At 31.6% G+C, this 10,880-nt stretch overlaps 2 protein-coding genes across 2 annotated transcripts in view; one reads left to right on the forward strand and one right to left on the reverse strand.

Moving 5' to 3' along the window:
- The window catches only part of LOC119684099, a 28,424-nt gene extending 20,155 nt beyond the window's left edge, over positions 1 to 8,269 (reverse strand). Inside the window, exons 1-2 of the mRNA XM_038098048.1 lie at positions 8,255 to 8,269; positions 7,894 to 7,951 (exon numbers count right to left, since the gene is read on the reverse strand). Of these exons, the coding sequence (XP_037953976.1) occupies positions 7,894 to 7,951; positions 8,255 to 8,269 (73 nt within the window). The remainder of the gene's footprint in view (positions 1 to 7,893; positions 7,952 to 8,254) is intronic.
- A 1,628-nt stretch (positions 8,270 to 9,897) lies between these two features.
- The window catches only part of LOC119684118 (maltase A3-like), a 3,005-nt gene continuing 2,022 nt past the window's right edge, over positions 9,898 to 10,880 (forward strand). Inside the window, exon 1 of the mRNA XM_038098075.1 lies at positions 9,898 to 9,919. Within this exon, the coding sequence (XP_037954003.1) occupies positions 9,898 to 9,919 (22 nt within the window). The remainder of the gene's footprint in view (positions 9,920 to 10,880) is intronic.

Raw genomic sequence — 10,880 nt, forward strand, 5'->3', positions numbered from 1 at the left:
ATGAAAACCGAGTGTTTAAGTGCCAAGAAATACAAGAAAAAAATAATATTTCAAAAAGTTAGCTTTGGCTTTTCCGAATCTGAAATACCCTTCACAAACAATTACTTAAAACTTACCAATAATAGTTTTTGTACTGGGAAATAGACTCTTACATGCTTAATTTAAAACATTCGATTTATTGAAATGTTCACACTGATGTTAATAATTATAAATTATTATTATTTGTTTTGATTCTTAAGAGAATCATAATGTCTTAACAAAGTTCAGAACTCATATTAACTGTAGAAACGTCATTGATTTTATACTGCGAGATTCTAGTGATTCTAGAATCTTGCCCCGTTTATGTGCTATCTTGACAATTCCTATCTGTAGGATCCTCTTTACGGCAGCTATAGTCGATATAGTTTTCAGAAGTTTTAATACTTCGCATCCAATTTTATTGAAAAAATTTTTAGAAAGTTAAAGGTCCGTTTTCATACCTATCTGAACCACTTTGAATGAAATCTAATACTTATATTATAAACATATAACATCCCCATTTATCACATACTAAATTTAGCTAAAGACTTTTAAAGATTAAATCCATTTGTTATATATTTATATATAACAGCAATGCGGTATTGCCATCGGATATTATTTATTCGTACAAAAGTTCAAAATCCGTTCCCATAAACTCAATGATTTGACTTAATCAATCAATCTTACCATATACCTAATGAACTAAGGTTAGTTTGTATTAACCTTATCTCACTAATCGAGTGACAAAGAGGCAGCCATCGATGCATCGATCCAATATATTTTCTCAATAACTCCTGACATCTAACATACTTAACGACGGTACAAACATTATGACAAAGTTAATATATCTTTTCTACGCCATCTGTATGAAGGGTGTAAGAAGCGGTTTGCAAATATGTGACTTTTGTTTCGGCAATATTTGCATTAATTATGATGAGCAAGTGAATATGTTTTCAACTGTGGATTTGACGTTCACTTATGCCAATTCATTTACTTTCAAAGAAGAAATAGAGGACATTAAAGTTGTATTATATAAGACTGATTATTCTGGCAGTTACAATATACATTTTCGACAGTCAGACAATTAATAATAAAATCAAGTAATAGAGTCAGCTTTGGCTTTAACGAAATTACAATGCCCTTCACATACCTGTAAGGAGAATTCAACAACAGGGTAGAATTCGATTTTTGATATATGTATATATAAGATTGAACTTATCGCCACTTAAGAGCCTTTTTGGCTCTTGCTCTTTACTTATAAAATCATAACTGATATGGTGGGAGAATATTTTTTTTCTCTTATAGATGCTGTAAGGTCCTAATCAATAAATATCTATTATTTAATTTTTAAAAAACTAACCCGTACATTAGACTGAAATTGGCGGGCTAACTCAGTTTTCGGAATCCACTCTCATAGGGGTTCTACGTAATAGCAACTTTAAAAAGAATGAAGCAGTAGACTTTTTTGGAGAGGCATATATTTCCACTATCTGCAACTAGCTGATAAAAATACAATAAGGTAAGGTCCAAGGAATTCATTAACATGAAACGAGTTCATACTACCAGACTAATCGCAGCTTTTCCAGGTCACTTGTTTATAGAATATCACCCAAAGAAACTGCACCTTTCATTCAACAAGAAGAGATAATCACATTTCTTCTCTAACTGGCTAGCTTTAGCTTACAGACGGAACAAGTTTCTAGGAAGTACTTCTTGTGAGGAATGTGTTGCTTGAAACGGTAAATAATTGTTAAATATGTAAGGTGTAGACCTGGGACTCAAGTTAGAAAATATTGATTTAGAGTGTTTAAAATATTTCTTTTTAAAATAGATCCTATTGTTAAAACTAGCCTAATATAGTTTTATAAAAATGGAATAAAGTTGTAATAAGCACTTATGTACTCAATTTTGGAAGATATAGTACTATTCACAGCACTGTTTTCTAACCTTTTCTGTGCTTTGCCATAACTTCTAAGCTAGCATCAGTTATAGATTAGTTTTTAGTAAATTAGGTCAGATTACTGCGGAGTTATTAATTTTAGGTTAGATCACATTGTGGAAAGATGTGTATTATTCAATGTGATGTTGCGAAGTTGCAAGGGAAAGGTGAGCTATAATAACTTTTATTATTTATACAACTACTATATCTTTATGTGGTGTTGTTGTCACGATACGTAATCTTTAGTAACTGAAATAATCGGCTCAACATAAAACTCGCTTCTTATCTATAGAGACATCCATCTTTAAAGATATCTATAAGGACTAATCTTTCCAACTAATCTTTATCTTGTCAACTTCTGCACAGTTCAGTTGCCTGTTGAAGTTATTCCATTTGAGTTCAAAAATTCCAAGAGTTTTGTCAGAAAAACCAAATTTATCTCATAAGTTCGGTAAAAATGTTGTACGTTTTCTACAGTATTAAATTGTTGACTACCGATAAAATCTGCAACTTGAGCTAAAGTAATTACAATTGTTTTACAAATAAAAGATATAAAATGTATGTCTAATTAGAACAAATAATTTTGCTTCGATCATGAATTATTTAATTATTTTACACAGAAAAAGTGAGAAATCAAATGAGCAGAATACGAAGACTAGATAGTTCCATGCAAACCATTGTGAGCCATTGTAGAGGAATTCATTACACTTGGCTTATATAATGGTTTCCAGTGTGTGTTTATCTGATGTGTGCATCAAACGGCACTTGGAAACGCTGCGTCTGCAAGTCGTGAGCTGGCTTTCCCGTGATGGCTTTTCTTTTGAGTTACGTACGCGTGTGTATCTTCGCAGTATGGCAACTTTTTATAGGATCAGTATCACCTAATTTCGTAAAAGCAAAACATAATAGCAAATAGCAAATAGCAAAAAATAAATAACCAAACTAGTACCAACGCTTGAGCAGTCATATGTTAAATTCAGATACGGTTAAAAATATTGTTTAATTTGCAATATTTTCATTGTTCCCTCAGCCGACTGCATCCTCCATCCTCCATCCTCCTTCCTCCATAGTCCATCCTCCAAGTGAAGTTGCTTGAATCGCTAATACATTAAGTGTTAATGCGATTGATTTACGCAAATAAATAATACGAGTACTGTTGAAGTAAAATTCTTTGCTTCAGTTCGAAAACTGGATTACTACTTGCGGAGGCCATGGGTTTTGAGTTTGAGAGATCCGAGAAGAAATTGATAAGTGGCATCAGTGGTGCAGTGGCGCAGTAAAGTCCAAAACCCAGACACGAATTGGTAATGAAATTAAACAAATATTGCGCCGTAATAGAATAGCGGTTAGCGGCTAGCGGCTAGTGTCTACTGGCTAGCGGTTAGCGGTTAGCAGCATGTGCTGCGCTGCTCTGCTCTGCTCTGCCCGAACTTTGTTCCCATGGTGTTCACTTCAATGGCTGTTCTTGTGGTCAACACAGTGCATCAGTGTGGTTAAGCAGTGCATCTGTAGTCTTTGTGGCACCGCGCTTCAACTGCATAGGTTGTAAATTAGACCAAAATGTTTAAAAAGGAAAATAACAAAACGAGGTCCCCAATTATCGAATTGTGTATAAAAGTATCACGCGAAATGCGCTTTTATTTACTGATGCATTCGTGGGAAAATACAGTTTTCTGCTGTTTTGTTCAATCCATGCCGGTAGTAAATGTTGCTTAGATCGAAATTGACATTTTACTTGAAAATGAATTTACATGCTTATATCTTTAAATAATGTACTCAAATTTTGAATTTCACATGAATTTATTTTTCTCGTATTGTGCATTACATTTTTTCAAATAAGAAGAATGCGAAATTTCATGCCGATATGTACCACTCCGATAATGTCACTAATTGCCTCAATATACATATGAGAAAAACTTTTGTGCAGTATACTTTCAATTATTTGAAGCAGGTACACTTTGAAAATATAATACAATATTTTATCAGGTGCAAGATGACGTGAAAGACTTCAAAAAACCTAGAGTAGAATAGTCCCTAAGACAATTGGAATGTCGTTTAACAAACTGCGATTAATAGCAACCAATGCATAAAAACCTTTTATAGAATCATAAAGCTTGAAAAAAGGAATATAATTTCATTTTTATTCCAATCTTATTTCTAAACCCAACCCTAATAATCCACTTACATTCTTAATTAACTTATTACCAAGAAAGGAGGATCAGCTTTGGGTTAGATGAGATTCGTATCGATACGAATACGAATATATCAGCTATTATCGTAAGTTCAAAGATAGAATATACGTTAACTGTAATTAAATTATATATATTATAATTCATATATATAGTTAATTCAAATAACTACTTCTATTACTACTACTACTACTACTAAACATTCTATAACAGCCAAGCTGCAATTAAGTACTGATAGATGTTACAGTTGCTGCTATTGTAGTTTGAAAAGGCCAAACTTATCTCAATTAGTTGTTATATAGTTACTTGGATAAAGCGCCATCTCGAGAAATTGCAAAAAAGAACAAATACATTGTTCTCCAAAACTCACTTCTCTGTTATTGTTATATCTTTTGCAATGATAAAACTGGCAATAAATGGTTAATACTCAGAGTTGGAAAGAAAAGCCTGATAAGATGAAGATTAGTCAGATCAAAAGACTTATCTGATCTAAACTGACAAAATTCGATCAACTGCCTTAACTAATGCAGCACCAACTATATATTAGGAAGGCATGCAATTAGACTTAGTCTACCTTCTAACGACTTTTGTTGGAGTTGTGGGTTAGAGGCTTAGAAGGTAACTTCACTCCACTTCATGTATCTGTGCTCATCTTTGCTTGAAGAAAGTTCAAAATTTTTGTTGCACCATTTCCACTTGAACTTTTCCAATTGAAGGTGTCATCCTTTAAAATTTGTACAAAGCCATGTTTCCAAACTAACTCGGTTGGTTCCCTTCTTCTTAAATAAGGATGTTGTGCCTTTTGAAGAGATGCTGCACTAAATGTTTAGGCTTCTGCCTTTAAGGTGGTCCATGAGCCATTATTTGTACATCAGTAAACTTAGTGCACAAAGTTGCCATTCATCATTTAACGTCATCTAACCTAATGATTAAACATAGATTTCCCTAAGTATTTTCTGATTCAACCTTTAAGTAATAAAACCTTTTTGACATTTTTTCGCTAAACACAACCTATCTTTTTTCTGTCGCAAAATAATATTCAATATTCTTTTCAAAATTAGTGGGAAAGTTTCTAAATGATTTATCATTTTGAGAAACATATTTAGATAGACAATGGCTTAACAAATAAGGAATAAATAGAATAGATCCCTACATATAATTGGCAATAATACTTTGTTTTTCTCAGTTTTATTCAATTTTTGGAATAAAGTCAGAAAAAAGGTTTTAATTTCAGCTTCCGAATCTACCGCTATTTTATATACAAAAAACCTTTTATTTATTTTGTATTATACATTTTTTCAGACGTGATGACCATGCTATATATATTCTATTTCTTATCCTTCCCCAAACATTTCTTCGAAGATCTGTACCTAAAAAATATTTCATTGTGTTTTTTTTTTGTTGATATGATCTTCAAACGCTGGTTAAAATTTCTCCTCGATTCTTGTGGTCGAGATGTTCTGGAATATATGTTGGTGCTTTAAAACGTCTTTAATGACTCCTTGAAAACGTTACAAACATCTTGACAAAGTTGACATATCAAAATACTGTGAAGAGTAAAATAATTAGGGAATGTCTTCTCCTAAAAAAATATATAAATAATTTAAGGTGCAGTAATTATTTGCGATGATTTTTTTCACTCTAGCCATATCAACGCAGACAATATGTCTCCACTGTCATCAACACAATCTTATGTTGAGCATTCTACGGCAGTGCAGAAATCGCACAATCATATCCAATGCATCGGGTTTCTGGCACACATTCACTCAATCTGAGAAGCAAATGCCGTGGTATGCCGTGATATGCCGTGATATGCCGTGGCATATTGCTGGCGTACTCATCTTCAAATGTTTTCTTGGTTTTCGTCATTGTGACTTTGTGGTTTTGTTGCTGTTGTTGTTGTTATTGCTGTTGCTGTTGCTGTTTGAAGCGAGGTGAGTAGTTAAAATGTTTGAGCACGATCACGAACTTGAACTTTCACATAACCTCAAATAGAATATATTCACCCAAACTAGCAGCAGAGATAGTTGACTTTTATGCTATCAAAGTGACTGCAATGCATTTTTAAAGATGATTTTTTTATAAATCTTTTTTTTTGGAATAAAACAAATGTTGGCCTACCTTTTTGCTGTATTTGATGTCATACAAATATTATTGTTATAAGTTGTTATATTTATAGTACATTTGTTTATACACTACTGATCTTGCTGATCACTTTTCGTACACGTACTTTTAAAGCATTCAGATATATTGAAGTTTGAAATATTTAAAATTGGAATTATTCCTTAAAATATTTAAGGAAAAATATTCCTATCATTCAGTCGAAATATTTAAAATAAATCACTGGCTAACAATGTAAATTTCCGAAATACAATGTACATTAGACCCATTTCTGTCCTAATCCAAATTTTTAAAAATTGTGAAATCGTACAAAAAAAACCTATTTATTAAACTTACAAAGGCTTATAGTCAAGGCTTGAGTCAGAGGCTCATTAAGTGACAGATACCCGACGAACATTGCCAGAGACTTATTCGACTAACCAACGCTAACTAAAGTTAAACGAATGCTCTTTCTTCTTTCATTTTCAACCTGCTGCATTATGATATAAGACAAGTGAATAAGAGTACTACTTTATAAAAATCGAAGATCGCCTCTTTATAGACTATGAAGGCAGGAAGTTTTTTTTTTAAATTAATAAACTTTTAAACAAACTCAATATATTATACATTACCAATAGGATTTACACTTCTGAACAACTAATCGAATTCAAGTACCTCCGTGTTATATATAAATTTTCTAGCACAACCGAATGTATATAAATCTTAAGCTTATAAGTGGAAGCTTCTGGTGCGGAATCTTTAATTCAAAATATATAAAACGCTACTGTGCCCATTCTAAAATACCGTTTTATGGTATGAACACTTATGGTTCAACATTACAAGCAACTCACAATCTTTGAAGATAATATCTTTAGAACTTATTGCAAAACCGAACTGGAACACCTGTCCAATAACGATAAGGGCTTGTAATAGAATGAAAGATATAAATGATAATATTTTGTTTACAAAAATTACAATGAACGTTATTATCCGTTTTGTCAAATTACATGACTTGAAGGATGACTTGAAGGTAGATTGCAAAATCGATGATTGGATACTGTAGAAATGAACTCAGGAGTCAAGAACACCCAACACTACGATTGTCACCATCATTACCCATTAACCATTTACACTATTTAATCGTTTAATTAAATTTGGAGGTGTGGTTAGCCCATGTTCTTAAGCCATAGACTGAATATTTGACTGTTGTTGGTACCGGCTTTAATATTTCCGGACAATATTTTAAAGATTTTGTCGTTGAATATGTTATTTCGCAACTTAACGCTGTGTATCTTAGAAGTGTAGCTCAACTCAATGTTTTGCTAAACTGAGAACCACATATAATCTATGACGTCTACACTTTAATTAAAAATCACAGTCAATACATTTGCAACATAGATACGATCTTGATACTGACATTATTTCGCTTACGTGAAAGTATGTTAAAATAATTCCTTATACCAAATCGGATACATCCACTCACCATTCTAAGAACCGTTCAAAGAAAAAGAGTTATGAAAGTAGTAGGAAAATTTGAGAAAAAAATCTGTTTTATATTATATCAATTATTATCAAAACTAGAATTATTTTAATTTGTATTTTGAAAGAGTTCAAAAATAATATATAATAGAATAAATATATACTCACCGTTTTTACAACGCAAACTGAGATCGACAGGTTCATCTTGAACCGGAGAACCCTCTGCCTAAAAAGAATAAAGAACTATTATCTGCCAATTTTCAGATTCAGGAATGATAATAAAGCTATTGAATATGTAAGAAACATTTTCTTATTATTATTTATAACCATGAAACATAACTTAAATGTAGATCAACATAAAACAAGGCTCAAACTCAAATGCCATCCATCCCTTTCACTAATCTTATCTTCTACCTTCACAACCGTTATAACGCTTTGGCTTTGATAAATTTCGATTTATGTGTACACATCGATTTATAAGACCATCAACTTCTACTTTTGCCCTTCATTGCTCAAATAAGTTTCTTACCACTCTGACTTCCATGGTTCAACGGTCATTTCTAATAGGTGAGTTTATAGAACTAATTTTCTATACTATTATATTACCACAATAGAATATTACTTAAAATAATGAGAGATTTTTTTAATAATAGTTTTGGAATAAAATCGTACATAAAATAAATTCTGAGGTCGAACTCAGAAATAAAAAATATATACTATTGAGTTAATTTAATTCTTATCATCGAGTTAATAAATAATCGATAATAGATATATATATATAGTATAATTACCGCTTATATAGGGTCTTTAATATGGGTTGGTACTTTTCCAATTACATGGATTGGATTACATAGCACTTAAAAATAATCAGTCACCTAAATAATCTTTTTATTTAGTAAGGTCAAGTCAATTGTAATGTAAAGACTTAAGTCTAAGTTGTAATGTAAAGACTATTTATAGATGTGAAATAAATGTTGATTAAAAAATGTTTACAGAGTACTAGGCTATAAGGCACAATTTTGTGTCAATACTCCCTTGGTCCCATTTCCTTAGGGAAACTATCACCTTATGGTGAACCTTAAGAAATAAGCAGTTTGGCGTTATTTATGGACTGATAGCATGAATGAAATCTACTTTTTTAAAAATGAATAACATCGGAATGGCACCGTCAATGGAAATTTATTTCTTCATATATTAGCGAAACTGTCCTCGAAGACTTTTGCCTTCGGCAACTTTTATTATCATAGAAATCAATAAATAATTTAAACAAGTGTTCCATGCTTATATTGTCTTCAGAAATAGAAGTGTTGTTTAATCTCCTAGGCCATGTGGTGTACCGTCGCGACGGTGGAGCACTTTCTGTAAAAGCATTTGAAGCCTTTGACTTATGTGGACAAGTCAAACATGATTCATAAGATACTGCATTCAGTTTTCGAAAAAGTTATTGTAAATTGAAGCTTAATAGTTTATTAAACGAATTCATATTTTTAATAAGATAATTCATAGAATAAAAAAAAATTCGATCCGTTCACTCAAATTGTATTTGCTTTCTTTCAATTTCAAATCGTTGTTCTCTCAAAAGACACTCTATATATACGTAAAAGCTTTTCACTACTTTCATTGGGTATTCACAAGTTTGCCCATCGAAGACCCATCGATTTTTATGAAGAATCGTTGTGACTTTAGTTTATATATACATATATATTTTTATTTTATTTCCAATAATATAGTAAATTTATGAATTATTCTCAACATAAAACTGTGACAATATGTAGATATAAAAAAATATTCTGAATTCATTCTGAATGGAGTGTATGCTTGTGCCAAAAAGTGGGTGATGGCTTAAAAAACAAATGCAAAATGAAATGGGTTTTGAATGAGATTGCATGCTAATGGTCTTTCATAGATAAGCAAACAATCAACAATTTTGAGTTTCTTGAGAGTGAAATATCATAAATAGAAACATTGATTTAAATGCAATATTCGATATGCTAGTGTTTTGTATTCCTAAAATTTTTGATATTTTAATATTTCATTTAATACTTACCATGAAAACTAAACAATTTTACACATATATATCCAATAATTTGTTCCTCTGCTGCCAATTCTGAAGAAGTTAGAATTTGAGATCTGCAATCTCATCAATTATATAGTATTTAAACATATTAAACAATGGATCCTGAAACACAGTCGAGTAATTGAATTGCAAAATATTATGAATTAATCCATGAATGAATTAATACTGCGAAAAATAATTTCATTTTATATTTGGATTAATTTCTTTATTAATTAATATTTAAGTAAATATCCACATATCACATATATTTATGTTGTATATTATTTAATCGAATTTCAATTTAATGATATGGATTATCAAATAGGATACGATGGAAATTATCACAAACTATAATGCAATTATATTAAATCCATATTATTATTTTTGGTTTAATGCGTACGTGTGTTCTTCTATTCATTCTTTTTTATTTCTTTATTTTTTAGGCTTAAATCACTTAAACTGTTTTTTCTTTGCCGCGTCTGCCATACCCAACATCAACATCCGGGCCTGCGTCTACTCTAGAGGCTGAAGCGATCAAATCACTAAATAATTTTACACAAAATACTACACACACCCTAGACAAAGAGCGATAATGGCATTTGAATCATATGTATGTCACTATACCGGGCATACTATCGACTTGAATTTGCATATTATGGGCAAATTGAAGGAACACCTTTTTTATCTTCCACAGTCAATAGTGCGAGTTACAGAAGATGTACATATTCCATCTGTGGTGAATAAAGATTCTGCCAACATTAAATCGATTGCACCTTTTTAAAGAAGAAACATGTTGATGTAATAATTATAAACAATCGGAATTAAAAATCTAACGATTTCGACGTATCGTTAAGAACCATCCAAGTACTGCGCGTTTATACCCACGTTTTACCGGCTTAACGGATTCATTGTTAGAAGACAGTTGAGAAAATATTACAACGAAACAAAATGTTGGCACATCCTCACTTCTCGCGCTTCAAGATCGTACTGAGCGTTGTTTAAACTGTTTTCAAATTTTTAACCAATTTTACAATGCACACCGCTGCTTCCAACCTGTGGACTAAATTAATAGCAAATTTTTCTTTGTTTTTACGCGAGT

The sequence above is a fragment of the Teleopsis dalmanni genome, chromosome 2, assembly GCF_002237135.1.
Source record: "Teleopsis dalmanni isolate 2A chromosome 2, ASM223713v2, whole genome shotgun sequence".
Lineage (NCBI taxonomy): Eukaryota > Metazoa > Arthropoda > Insecta > Diptera > Diopsidae > Teleopsis > Teleopsis dalmanni.